The 15,212-nt window shown below is 38.5% G+C and overlaps 1 protein-coding gene across 1 annotated transcript in view; it reads right to left on the minus strand.

The window, feature by feature from the left end:
- Positions 1-4,849: 4,849 nt before the first annotated feature.
- The window catches only part of GIMD1 (GIMAP family P-loop NTPase domain containing 1), an 84,276-nt gene continuing 73,913 nt past the window's right edge, over positions 4,850-15,212 (minus strand). The window contains exon 2 of the mRNA XM_053700802.1: positions 4,850-5,110. Within this exon, the coding sequence (XP_053556777.1) occupies positions 4,850-5,110 (261 nt within the window). The remainder of the gene's footprint in view (positions 5,111-15,212) is intronic.

Consider the following 15,212-nt stretch of genomic DNA (forward strand, 5'->3'; position numbering starts at 1 on the left):
AAATTAAAATTTAAAGTTTCTGGGGCTTTAGGAATGTCTAACTCCAGGACTTTATGGATCTCTCCCCACACCTCCTCCAAAACAAAAATGCTGTTTTTTATCGGTTACCGGATCATTTATATGGGACCCATGTTCAAGCGTATTTGCCTTATCTATGAATACATCTTTTGAATACAGGACATATTACTTATTCTAACTATTACAGTAATACTATCCAATGCATTGGGGGGTAGTTATCAACGTGTCTACTTTTCCTGCCTTCGCCGGCCCAATACGCCCGCCTAAGCTCGCATCACATCGCCGCCACCGCGGACCTGCAAAAATTCGCCTAAGTTATCAAAAAAGCTGTCAAAAAGCCGCGCACCAAGTACGGGGCGATGAGCAGCGGACTGTGAGAGTTATCACTCATCCGATCTCGCTGCTCTTCGGCTTTTTTTACAGCTTTCTTGCTAGCCTGTCACTAAGCACCCACACTAACTACACTGTTCTACCCCCTATACCGTCGACCCCGGAGCCCCCCGCAACTAAATAAAGTTAGTAACCCCTAAACCGCCGCTCCTAGACCCCGCAGCAACTCTTATAAATGTATTAACCCCTAAACCGCCGCTCCTGGACACCGCAGCAACTCTTATAAATGTATTAACCCCTAAACCGCCGCTCCTGGACACCGCCGCAACCTTACATGATACCTAGTAACCCCTATCCTGCCCCCCCTATACCGTCGCCCTCTATAATAAAGTTATTAACCCCTATCCTGCTGACCCCGCACCTCGCCGCAACTAAATAAATAGTTTAACCCATAAACCGCCGCTCCGTGACCCCGCCGCAACCTATATTAAATTTATTAACCCCTATCCTGCCCCCCTACACCGTTGCCACCTATAATACATTTATTAACCACTATCCTGCCCCCCACTACACCGCCGCCACTGTAATAAAATTATTAACCCCTAAACCTAAGTCTAACACTAACCCTAACACCCCCTAACTTAAATATTAATTAAATAAATCTAAATAATATTTCTATTATGAACTAAATTAATCCTATTTAAAACTAAATACTTACCTTTAAAATAAACCCTAATATAGCTACAATATAAATAATAATTATATTGTAGCTATGTTAGGATTTATTTTTATTTTACAGGCAAATTTCAATTTATTTTAACTAGGTACAATAGCTATTAAATAGTTATTAACTATTTAATAGCTTACCTAGCTAAAATAAAGAGAAATTAACCTGTAAAATAAAAACTAACCTAAGTTACAATTACACCTAACACTACACTATACTTTAATAAATGTTTCCTATTTAAAACTAAATACTTACCTGTAAAATAAACCCTAAGATAGCTACAATATAATTAATAATTACATTGTAGCTATCTTAGGATTTATATTATTTATATTTTACAGGTAACTTTTTATTTATTTTAGCTAGTTAGAATAGTTATTAAATAGTTATTAACTATTTAATAACTACCTAGCTAAAAGAAATACAAAATTACCTGTAAAATAAATCCTAACCTAAGTTACAATTAAACCTAACACTACACTATCATTAAATAAATTTAATTAAATTAACTACAAATAACTACAATTAAATACAATTACATAAACTAACTAAATTACAAAAAATAAAAAAAGCTAAGTTACAAAAAATAAAAAAAATAAGTTACAAACATTTAAAAAATATTACAACAATTTTAAGCTACTTACACCTAATCTAAGCCCCCTAATAAAATAACAAAGCCCCCCAAAATAAAAAAATTCCCTACCCTATTCTAAATTTAAAAAGTTCAAAGCTCTTTTACCTTACCAGCCCTTAAAAGGGCCTTTTGTGGGGCATGACCCAAAAAATTCAGCTCTTTTTCCTGTAAAAGAAAAATACAACCCCCCAACATTAAAACCCACCACCCACATACCCCTAATCTAACCCAAACCCCCCTTAAAAAAACCTAACACTACCCCCCTGAAGATCATCCTACCTTGAGTCGTCTTCACTCAGCCGAGCAGCGATGGAACCGAAAAGGAGATCCGGAGCGGCAGAAGTTATCCTCCAAGGGGCGCTGAAGAAATCTTCCATCGATGAAGTGATCCCCCAAGCGGCGCTGAAGAAGTCTTCCATCCGATGAAGTGATCCTCCAAGCGGCGCTGAAGAAGTCTTTGATCCGGGCGATGTCATCTTCCAAGCGGGGTCTTCAATCTTCTTCTTCAGGCTCGATCTTCATTCTGCCGACGCGGAACATCCTTCTTTCCCGACGGACTACCGACGAATGAAGGCTCCTTTAAGGGACGTCATCCAAGATGGCGTCCCTTCAATTCCGATTGGCTGATAGGATTCTATCAGCCAATCGGAATTAAGGTAGGAAAAATCTGATTGGCTGATTGAATCAGCCAATCAGATTGAGCTCACATTCTATTGGCTGATCGGACAAGCCAATAGAATGCAAGCTCAATCTGATTGGCTGATTGGATCAGCCAATCGGATTGAACTTCAACCTGATTGGCTGATTCAATCAGCCAATCAGATTTTTCCTACCTTAATTCCGATTGACTGATAGAATCCTATCAGCCAATCGGAATTGAAGGGACGCCATCTTGGATGACGTCCCTTAAAGGATCCTCCATTTGTCGGTAGTCCGTCGGGAAAGAAGGATGTTCCGCATCGGCGGAATGAAGATGGATCCTGAAGAAGAAGATTGAAGACCCCGCTTGGAAGATGACATCGCCCAGATCGAAGACTTCTTTAGCGCCGCTTGGAGGATCACTTCATCGGATGGAAGACTTCTTCAGCGCCGCTTGGAGGATCACTTCATCGGATGGAAGATTTCTTCAGCGCCCCTTGGATGATGACTTCTGCCGCTCCGGATCTCCTCTTCAGTTCCATCGGTGGCTCGGCTGAGTGAAGACGACTAAAGGTAGGATGATCTTCAGGGGATTAGTGTTAGGTTTTTTTAAGGGGGGTTTGGGTTAGATTAGGGGTATGTGGGTGGTGGGTTTTAATTTTGGGGGGTTGTATTTTTCTTTTACAGGCAAAAGAGCTGAATTTTTTTGGGGCATGCCCCACGAAAGGCCCTTTTAAGGGCTGGTAAGGTAAAAGAGCTTTGAACTTTTTTAATTTAGAATAGGGTAGGGCATTTTTTTTATTTTGGGGGGCTTTGTTATTTTATTAGGGGGCTTAGATCAGGTGTAAGTAGCTTAAAATTGTTGTAATATTTTTAAAATGTTTGTAACTTATTTTTTTTATTTTTTGTAACTTAGCTTTTTTTATTTTTTGTACTTTAGTTAGTTTATTTAATTGTATTTAATTGTAGTTATTTGTAGGTAATTTATGTAATTAATGTAATGATAGTGTAGTGTTAGGTTTAATTGTAACTTAGGTTAGGATTTATTTTACAGGTAATTTTGTATTTCTTTTAGCTAGGTAGTTATTAAATAGTTAATAACTATTTAATAACTATTCTAACTAGCTAAAATAATACAAAGTTACCTGTAAAATAAATATAAATCCTAAGATAGCTACAATGTAATTTATTAATTATATTGTAGCTATCTTAGGGTTTATTTTACAGGTAAGTATTTAGTTTTAAATAGGAATAATTTATTAAAGTATAGTGTAGTGTTAGGTGTAATTGTAACTTAGGTTAGTTTTTATTTTACAGGTAAATTTCTCTTTATTTTAGCTAGGTAAGCTATTAAATAGTTAATAACTATTTAATAGCTATTGTACCTAGTTAAAATAAATTGAGTTACCTGTAAAATAAAAATAAATCCTAAGATAGCTACAATATAATTATTATTTATATTGTAGCTATATTAGGGTTTATTTTAAAGGTAAGTGATTAGTTTTAAATAGGATTAATTTAGTTCATAATAGAAATATTATTTAGATTTATTTAATTAATATTTAAGTTAGGTGGTGTTAGGGTTAGTGTTAGACTTAGGTTTAGGGGTTAATAATTTTATTACAGTGGCGGCGGTGTAGTGGGGGGCAGGATAGGGGTTAATAAATTTATTATAGTGGCGACGGTGTAGGGGGGGCAGGATAGGGGTTAATAAATGTAATATAGGTTGCGGCGGGGTCCGGGAGCGGCGGTTTAGGGGTTAATACATATATTATAGTTGCGGCCGGTCAGGGAGCAGCGGTTTAGGGGTTAATACATATATTATAGTTGCGGCGGGGTTAGGGAGCGGCGGTTTAGGGGTTAATACATATTATAGTTGCGGCAGGGTCAGGGAGCGGCGGTTTAGGGGTTAACATGTTTATTATAGCTTGCGGTGGGCTCCGGGAGCGGCGGTTTAGGGGTAAACACTTTATTTAGTTGCAGCGGTGTAGGGGGGACAGATTAGGGGTGTTTAGACTCGGGGTACATGTTAGGGTGTTAGGTGCAGACATCTCCCATAGGAATCAATGGGATGTCTGGCAGCAGCGAACATGAACTTTCACTATGGTCACACTCCCATTGATTCCTATGGGATCCGCCGCCTCCAGGGCGGCAAATTGAAAACCAGGTACGCTGGGCCGTAAAAGTGCAGAGCGTACCTCCTAGTTTTTTGATAACTAGCAAAAGTAGTCAGATTGTGCCGCACTTGTGTGCGGAACATCTGGAGTGACGTAAGAATCGATCTGTGTCGGACTGAGTCCGGTGGATCGAAGCTTACGTCACAAAATTCTACTTTTGCCGGTATCTAGGGCTTGATAACTAATGCGAATCAACCTCGCCACAAATACGCTGCGGAATTCCAGCGTATTTGAGGTTGACGGCTTGATAACTACCCCCCATTGTGCTACTCTTTGGTGTTATCCATAATCCACATACTATGCTAAATATTATCACATAGTATATTATTTGAACTGTAGTCTTCGGTAACTGTTCTGCCTAACAAAATGCAAGATTTTTGATAATAATCTCTCTCTCTCCTGGTGTAGTGTTTTACCCATAGGAAATCTAAAAATGTATTGATTGTGAACATTTTCCAAAAGTGCTAAAATAGATTTAGGGGCCAACATAAGGTATTCTTCTTCATCCATTTTGGCCTCTTGTAACTTGTCTCCATGAGTAAATATGACAGTGGTGAAATGCTTCCATTCTGGGCCAAGTAGATACTGCGGGGGGAAAAAATATTAAATATTTTAGTTTAGCTTCTCCATTTTATTTTAAGTAAATTAAAAGAAGAATATGTCATAATTATTAGAGTAAAGAACTGAAGCTTGCTTAAACCAATGCTCAACAGTGTCACAAAATAAAATCCACTTTTTTGTTTTACGTTTTTCAAACACTGGGTACCTCATGTCTTTATAGTTATATTAATATGGCTGAAAACCTATTTTACAACAGTTCCATTTATAAGTCCTATGGGTAACATGATAATATCCTTGTCTAAGAACAGCTGGATTAGTCAATACAACTCTTTGAGCTACACCTGTGATTATGCAGATGTATCCTTAAAATCATGCCTTTTAAAGTCCTCTGGGGATAAAGATATGAAGCACGTTAATGCCCTTCCATCTACACACAAATATTTCCAGACAATCACAACAAATACAGGTCTGTCATTGCAATAACCAAAGCAAACAAAACATAGCAAATCATTTGCCTCTATATATTCATTTGTACATTTTCTTATAAAGACAAAGGTTGTCGTGACATTTTTTACTTATTTTTACTTTCTATATATTTATTAAAATTATACACACTTATTTATACAAGGTTGTTAAAAGTATTGCACGCATCTATCAATATGTGATAATTTGGCAAATAAAAAGCAGAAAAATACACAACAGACTGTGAACCAATAAAATAATGTTCAACTTTCAAAGTTTTTAATAAGTCTTACAGGGTGGTGTCAAAATGTTTTCTATGAACAAGATAGTAGTCAAATGTGACCAATTTGAAATAATATTACATTCTCCAAGGTGTCGGGGTCATTATATACTGTGTGTGTGTTTATATATATATATATATATATATATAAACAGCTGTAGTGAAGGTGCCGGTCAAAATCGCCAGGGTGCTCTGTAAACCTTACACAACCTGGATATATATATATATATATATATATATATATATATATATACACACACACACACACACACAAAAAATGTTGTTCCTGGCTTTATTTGGTTTGGACAAATTGTGAAAATGTTTGTTAAGAGAAATTTGTTAACCTCTTGTTTACTATGGGAAACATTTCAGGCAGTTATTACTGGTCTTTTCCTTCAAACAGCACATTAATCAACTTTTTCTGCAGATCAATCACATTTAGAAGTTTGCAACAAGCAACTGTACAGAATGCAAAAGAACAAGATTTTTTTCTGTCTGTCTTTCTTTCTAATGACACGATGAGTCCACAGATTATCTAATTACTATTGGGATATCACTCCTGCCCAGCAGGAGGCGGCAAAGAGCACCACAGCAAAGCTGTTAAATATCACCTCCCTTCCCTCTAACCCCAGTCATTCTCTTTGCTTACATAAGAGCAAGGAAGTGGTAAAGTTAGGTGTTGGAAAAGAAGATTCTTCAAGCAAGATCTTAGTATTTTTTAAGTGGTGCAAGATTGTGCTGCTTTGTTCTAGGGTGTAGCCGTAGTCCATATCAATCTCAGTAGAGCAGTGGTGGCTTTAGAGCAATGGGAACTTATGGGGTATAATCATCACTGCGCCTCCCATATACTAATGCTGACCTATTTCCTAAAGCCTGAGTAAGTTTATTCAGTCTTTGCTTTTTTTCACAGGTCCATGTGAGGAATCATGCCTCTCAAACCTAGTGAGCTGCCTGCTGCCGGGCAGAATTACAAAGGTGAGTGCTGACTTTTTATTTTCTAAGAATCGTCATTCAGAATAAAAGATGGCACTTTAATATAATATAATTTGGGACATAATAAAGGAATTATATTATGACTTTGACAGTATTTATTATGAGCAGTAATAGCAGGCACTGGGGACGAGGAGCAGGCTCAGAGGTGGTGTTTTTTAACTTAAGTATAAAACAGCATTAGTATACTTTTAAAAGACTTGAGGGAAGTTTTTTCTTGTAACGCTCACGATGGGCGGGGCTAACAAAAGCACCAAAAATTGTTGTGCACTTCCACATCATAGTTCCTGTGTTATGTGACACGGAAGACTTTGTTTCAGTTTTTGGGCCGTATTACAGATTTTAGCTGACAGAATAAATAGATTGAGTCCGGATCATCTAACAGCCTATAATCTCTGGTGTTAGTCAGTTAGGAAAGCACCTCAGCAACGTTAAACTGAGGTGTAAAGGTGTCCAGAATATTTAATTATTAATTATGTTATTTTCTTGCTGAAAAATAAAGCAGTTTATTTTAAAGATTTAAAGTAACAGTAACAGTCTTTTTGTGAGGTATTTTTTTAATAAAATATCAACTTTCTATCTATTTAGTTTTTTGTGGTGAATAAAGGTGGACCAAGAGGCCCTGCAAGATGTTACATGTTCTTTATGTTTTGATGCTAATGTTGAACTACCAATCCCTTTCTGTTTCTCATGTATTAAGAGAACTTTTCATTATAGGGATAGACTTTTTTTCTGAGCCAACATTGTCTAGGGCGGATGCTGTTCAGGAGTCTTCTGACAATGTTCAAAATATACCGTAGCTCTCTCCTCAAGTGTCTCAAAATTTAGTGTCCATACAACCAGTGCCCCGCGTTTCCTCCATTACTCCATCTGGAGTTACTTTGCAAGACATCGCTTCTCTCATGTCCTCTGTGGTTTCTGATGCATTGTCTGCTTTTCCCATGCTGCAGGAAAAGTAAACAATCTGGAAGTGAGGTTACTGACACAGTTGTTGCTATTTCAAATGCCCCCTCCCAGAAGCCTGAGGAGGAGGATAATTCAGTAGCATCTGAATGTGAAATCTCAGACTCAGACAGTGTAATTCCTCCTGCTGATACTGAAGTTGTATCCTTTAGGTTTAAGCTAGACCACCTCCATTTGTTACTTAAGGAGGTTTTAGCTACCCTGGACGACTCCAAAACTACCGTCGTAGTCAATCCTAAGATGTGCCCTCCATGGTGGAGGTACTTCCTGTACCAGATAGGGCTACAGAGATCATTGCTAATGAATGGGAGTAACCGGGTATCCCTTTTTCTCCATCCCCTATATTTAAAAAAATGCTTCCTATAGAAGACTCTATCAAGGAGTCTTGGCAGACGGTACCCAAGGTGGAAGGGGCAATTTCCACACTAGCCAAGAGAACTACTGTTCCATTAGAGGATAGTTGTTCCTTTAAGGATCCTATGGATAAAATTTAGAGGGGTTACTCAAGAAGATATATGTACACCAGGGTTTACAATGGTGACCTGCGGTTTGTATTGCTATGATCACTAGTGTGGCCGCATACTGGTTGGATGCATTGTCTGAATCCATTCGGACAGACATTCCCCTCGAAGAGATCCAGGATAGGATTAAGGCCCTTAAATCGGTCAACTCCTTTATTACAGATGCTTCCCTTCAGGTTATTAAGCTGGGAGCTAAGATTTCAGGTTTTGCCATACTGGCTCGCAGAGCTTTATGTTTAAAATCTTGGTCTGCCGATGTGTCATCTAAGTCTAAACTTTTGGTGATTCCTTACAAGGGAGAGACCTTGTTTGGGCCTGGTTTGACAAAAATAATTTCTGATATTATGGGAGGTAAAGGACATTTCCTCCCTCAGGATAAGAGAAATAAACAAAAAGGACGTCAGAGTAATTTTTATTCCTTTCGAAATTTCAAGGGAAATCCTTCCACTCCTTTCCGCCAACCAGGAGTAGTCCAAGCCTTCCTGGAGGCCCAATCAGTCTTGGAACAAGGGAAAGCAATCCAAAAGGTTGCTGTTGAGTCAAAGACAGCATGAAGGGCCTGCCCCCGATCCGGGACCAGATCTTGTGGGGACAGACTTTCATTCTTCACTCAGGCTTGGGTTTGAGATGTTCAGGATCCCTGGGCGGTGGACATCGTGTCCCAGAGATACAAACTAGAGTTCAAGACCTTTCCTCCCAGGGGCAGGTTTCTGCTTTCAAGATTATCTGTAGACCAGACAAAAAGAGAGGTGTTCTTATACTGTGTACAGGACTTCTCTGTCCTGGGAGTGATAGTTCCTGTTCCAATGCAGGAACGGGGTCTGGGGTTCTATTCCAATCTGTTCATGGTTCCCAAAAAGGAGGGAACCTTCAGACCAATTTTAGATCTCAAGAGTCTAAACAAATTTCTCAGAGTTCCGTCCTTCAAGATGGAAACTATTCGTTCCATTCTTCCTTTGGTCCAAGAGGGTCAATTTATGACAACGGTGGATTTAAAGGACATCATCCCGTTCACCCGTTTCCACCTCAGACCTCTGCAGTTAAGCATGCTCAGGCAGTGGAAAGGAGATTATGCAGATCTGTATCCACGATTACAGCTGGAGCAGGAGACAAGGGATTATCTACTTTGGTGGTTCTCTCGGGATCATCTCTGCCAGGGATCCTGCTTTCGCAGACCCTCTTGGGTGATTGCGACAACAGATGCCAGCGTTCTGGGATGGGGAGCAGTCTGGGGCTCTCTAAAGGCTCAGGGAACATGGACTCGGTCAGAGTCTGTTCTACCCATAAACATTCTGGAACTGAGAGCAATCTTCAATGCTCTCCTGGCCTGGCCTCAGTTAGCGTCGGCCCGGTTCATCAGGTTCCAGTCGGACAATATAACCTCAGTGATTTACATCAACCATCAGGGAGGAACCCGGAGTTCCTTGGCCATGACAGAGGTAGCCAAGATCATTCAGTGGGCAGAGACCCACAATTGCTGTCTGTCGGTGATCCACATTCCAGGAGTGGACAACTGGGAGGCGGACTTCCTGAGCAGGCAGACCTTTCACCCGGGGGAGTGGGAACTCAATCCGGAAGTGTTTTCCAGCCTGATTCTCAAATGGGGTCAGCCGGAATTGGATCTCATGGCATCTCTGCAGAATGCCAAGCTTCCGAGTTACACGTTGAGGTCAAGGGACCCTCAGGCTGTACTGATAGACGCTCTGGCGGTACCTTGGAATTTCAGTCTTGCATAGCTATTTCCTCCATTTGCTCTTCTACCTCAGGTCAATGCTCGAATCAACCAGGAAAGGGCGTTGGTGATCCTCATTGCACCGGCGTGGCCTTGCAGGATTTGGTATGCAGACCTGGTGGACATGTCATCTCTTCCACCTTGGAGACTTCCATTGAGGAAGGACCTTCTACTTCAAGGGCCCTTCCTTCATCCATATCTAGTTTCTCTGAAGCTGACTGCTTGGAGATTCAACGAGATTGAAATCCAAGCGTGGATTTTCAGAATTGGTCATTGAGACCATGATTCAGGCTCGTAAACCTGTGACTAGAAAGATTTACCATAAGATATGGTATCAATCTCTATATTGGTGTGAATCCAAGGGCTACTCTTGGAGTAGAGTTAGGATTCCTAGAATTCTGTAATTTCTCCAAGAAGGTTTGGAGAAGGGTTTATCGGCAAGTTTCCTAAAGGGTCAAATATCTGCCTTGTCTATTTTGTTACATAAGCATCTGGGGGACCTCCCAGACGTTCAATCGTTTTGTCAGGCCTTGGTGAGGATCAGGCCTGTGTTCAAACCAGTTACTCCTCCCTGGAGTCTTAATTTAGTTCTTAAGGTTCTTCAAGGGGCTCCGTTTGAGCCTATGCATTCTTTAGATATTAAGGTGTTATCTTGGAAAGTTTTGTTTCTTGTTGCTATTTCATCTGCTCGTAGAGTGTCAGAGCTCTCGGCATTACAGTATGAGTCTCCTTACCTTATTTTTCATTCGGATAAGGTGGTTTTATGTACTACTTTAGGGTTTCTCCCTAAAGTAGTTTCAGACCGAACATTAATCAGGAGATTGTTGTTCCTCCTTGTGTCCTAATCCTTCTTCTCAGAAGGAACGGCTTATGCACAATCTGGACGTAGTACGTGCACTAAAATTCTATTTACAGGCGACTAAGGATTTTTGTCAGTCTTCTGCTCTGTTTGTGGTATTCTCTGGGAAACATAAGGGACAGAAAGCTACGGCTACTTTTCTTTCTTTGTGGCTGAAGAGTATAATTTGCTTTGCCTATGAAACTGCTGGACAGCAGCCTCCTGAGAGAGTTACGGCTCATTCTATGAGGGCTGTTTCCTCTTCCTGGGCATTCAAAAACAAAGCTTCTGTGGAACAGATTTGCAAGGCTGCAACTTGGTCCTCTCTTCACACTTTTTCAAAATTCTATAAATTTGACACTTTTGCCTCGGCTGCAGCCGCTTTTGGGCGAAAGGGAGAAAGGTTCTTCAAGCAGTGGTGCCTTCCGTTTAGATTCCCTGTCTTGTCCCTCCCTTATCATCTGTGTACTCTAGCTTGGGTATTGATTCCCAATAGTAATTAGATGATCCGTGGACTCATTGTGTCATTAGAAAGAAAACAAAATTTATGCTTACCTGATAAATTTATTTATTTCTTGACATGAGTCCAAGGCCCGCCCTGTTCTTTCCACAGGTTGTTATTTACTTTGGTCAAATGACTGGGGTTAGAGGGAAGGGAGGTGATATTTAACAGCTTTGTGGTGCTGCTCTTTGCCGCCTCCTGCTGGGCAGGAGTGATATTTCCAATAGTAATTAGATGATCCGTGGACTCATCGTGTCAAGAAAGAAATACATTTATCAGGTAAGCATAAATTTAGTTTTTTTCTATAGTGTACACAGTAAGCATCACCATGTAAACAGCGGTTTATTTAATTTTTGAGCTACCCTATGCAGTGACGTGCAGTGAGGTCAGTGGCTGGTGAGGCCCTGGATAGTATCAGAGCCAGATAAACATGTATGAACCCAATAGAGGTTCAGTTTTTTGGATACTTAAAAGTCTGCAGAAACACTCAGGCACACAAAAACAAAACATTCAAATGCACACACACTCATAACACAAACAAAAACATTCAAATGCACACACATTTATAGACACAAACACAAAGAAACATTCAAAGGCACAGACACATAGGAATGGTCACACACACTTAAAAAAAACTCATACACACAGAAACTCTCCTGAGACACACACACATTCAAAGACACAATAACACTGACACTAACATAGAAAGACTCAGATACACACACAGACACAAAGAAACAGACTAACAGACAAAAAGAAAAATAGCTATTCTGTATACATAGATGCACAATAATATGCACTTATTGAATTTATAGCAAAAAATAAATCAAATTTTGGTATTGTTTATTATTATTAGTTTTTCTATAAATCCAGGAATTGCCTATCATGCATCTGTACTATGCTTTATAGTTTATCTATACTCTGTTGGGAGTAGAATTTATTTCTTCTGGAAATGGTTTTGTGAGTAAAATAATCACATTATTAGAATAAACTGGGAGCCTTCTTTATCTGGCAAAATCCTTGCAGTTGTATTATATGGATTCTCCTCACTTGAATTAAACTGCTTTCAGTTTTCATGCTGTGGAGTCATATCCCTGATCACCATCACAGCTGTGGTAGTCGCCCTTATCAACCCCACTGAACTATAAACCTTCAGAAATCAGTTGTGCTCACCCCTGCATTTCCTTTTATTCCCTATATTAATCTAAATGATTTACTTTATTAACAAAAGGATGCAGACGCATGTCATTTTCTGTTTTACAATTAATAAATAAACATGTTATGATTAAAAAAAAGTATTGTTTTTACACAATCAGTTAAAATACCTAAAATAATTGTTAAAATACTATTAGTTACATAATAGGGGCACGTAACATTTTTAGGATAAGGTGGAGAGAGATGGCTTAAAAAGATGACGCGTGGTACTTTTTAAATAAGGCAGGAGGTTTTTTAAATGTTATCAGTAAACTCTTATTCCCTACCACAATCTTCTGCCACTCAGAAATCAGAAGTATAAATAAATGAGTAGCAGCGCAGATACAACTGTGCAGACCGAGAGAGCCTTACCCGACGCCGGCACAAAGAGTGTCAGAAAAACCGCCACAAACATCAGTGTGTTCCAGAGGTGGAGGGAACTTAATATAATTAATATAGGACATCTGTGAAATTGGAGAGTTAAACAGATCTATACATTTAATTAAATCTAAGAAGCATATTAAGTTCCAAGTAAAGATAGTTTTCATTTCATGCAAGCAAAACACTACTTAAACTCGGTTATCCAAGCTGCCCCAGATTCATTATTCCAAAATCATCCACTCCTAGACCATCCTAAAATTAAGCTGGGTTCACTATCGGCTATATATAAGATACTTTTATCTACACTCGAACAAAAGCAGATAGAGACATATATATATCAAATGGGAACGTAGTTTACCCATCTGTGGAGAGGAAAAAATCGTACAAAAAAACATTGGGAAGCATATATAAATTAAATAGATCTATGGCAATGAGAGAATCCCATCTAAGACTTATGCATCAGGATCATCTGACCCCTAAGAGGGTACAGAAATGGAATAAAGAAATAGAGAATAAATGCATTAAATGTTCCAAACATAATCCGGAACTATTACATATGATATATAATGCCCCAAACAGTTACAACTATGGGCAAGAGTGGAATATTTGTTAACTTGTATTCTTAAAATAAAAATGTCACCATCGGCAGCAAACATAATATTTCTAACTAAACTCCCACACTAGGGCCAGAACACTAGATTTATTCAAGTAGTTATCTTGAAATTAGGTCCCTTTTTATTTTTTTAATTATTTTTTTGCTACTAAGTATGTACTAGGTAGGTTTGTTACATGAAACAATATTTAAATAGATCTGCTTAGGCTAGTAAAGAAGCATTCAATATTATTTTTGTTTTTGTTTTGTTAACAATGGAAAAATCTATAAGCACTTTAATGACTCTGAACTGATATAAGGTTACTTTTTATTATCTATATAGCCATGTTTATACTTTGTAACTGAAGATATTAAGAATCAGCATCTCTATTTGTTTTTCTTTGATGTATCTTATGCAAATTTGTAATTATTGAATCTGTAGTATTAAAAATAATGAAAAGTTTATAGAAAAAAAAATATGTCAACACTACCAAAACCTATTAACCCCTAAAATGCAGCCCCCCCCCACATCGCAGACACTAACTAAATCACTAAATAAAATTATTAACCCCTAAAGCGCCGCTCCCCGACATCGCCAACACTAACTAAACCTATTAACATTACAAACCCCCACCCAATATTGGCTGATTTGAACAGCCAATAGGATTTAAGCAGCTCTAATTCCTATTGGCTGGTTTAAATTTTTCATCCAATAGGAATGCAATGGTACCCCCAGTATAAAAGGGGTACCTTGCATTTGAATCCTCAGTGTGTGGAGGACGATTGCATAAAGAGGACCTCCACGTCGAATCAATGGACCTCCACAGGGATGAAGAAGATGTCGGTCCCTCGATGGATGAAGATGGAGCTGCTGGGATGAAGATCGTTCAGCAACTATGAGTACCTAAAGAGGGGTTAGTGTTAGGTTTTATTGGCGGTGGGTTTTTCTTTTTAGATTAGGGCTAATGGGCAATCTTAGAAGAGCTGAATGCCCCTTTTAAGGGCAGTAAAATAGCTGAATGCCCTTTTAAGGGCAATGCCCATACAAATGCCCCTTTAGGGGCAATGGGTAGTTTTTTGTTTTTTTTTAGTGTTAGGTTTTTTATTTTAGGGGGTTTGGCGGGTGGGTTTTTTTTACTGTTAGGGGGTAATTGGTAATTTGTTTAGGTGAAAGAGCTGTTTGACTTAGGGCAATGCCCTACAAAAGCCCTTTTAAGGTCTATTGGTAGTTTAGTATTAGTTTTTTTTAGTTAGGTTTTTTATTTTGTGGGTTTGGAGTGGGTAGGGGTTTGTAATGATATGGGGGTTTGTTTTTATTTAGTAGCAAAAGAGCTGTTATTTTAAGGGCTATTAGTAGTTTATTATAGATTAGGGTTCTTTTATTTTGGGGTGTTTTTTTTTTTTTTTAAACGGTTTAGAATAGGAATCATTTTTATTATTTTGAATAATTCTTTTTAGGTTTTAGTTAGGTTTTAGTGTAAGGCAGCTTAGGTTTTACTTTTATTTCACAGGTAAGTTTGTACTTTTTAATGTGAAATGTTTTTTTTCAGATTATGTTTTTTTTTATAATTGAGAGTCTTGGTACATAAACATCATTAAGATGATATAACAAGTCATATACATGAACAATTAAGGTTGTCTCTTTACAGTAGTTACATAAAAGACAATAAA

This window comes from Bombina bombina, chromosome 2, assembly GCF_027579735.1.
Source record: "Bombina bombina isolate aBomBom1 chromosome 2, aBomBom1.pri, whole genome shotgun sequence".
Taxonomy (NCBI): domain Eukaryota; kingdom Metazoa; phylum Chordata; class Amphibia; order Anura; family Bombinatoridae; genus Bombina; species Bombina bombina.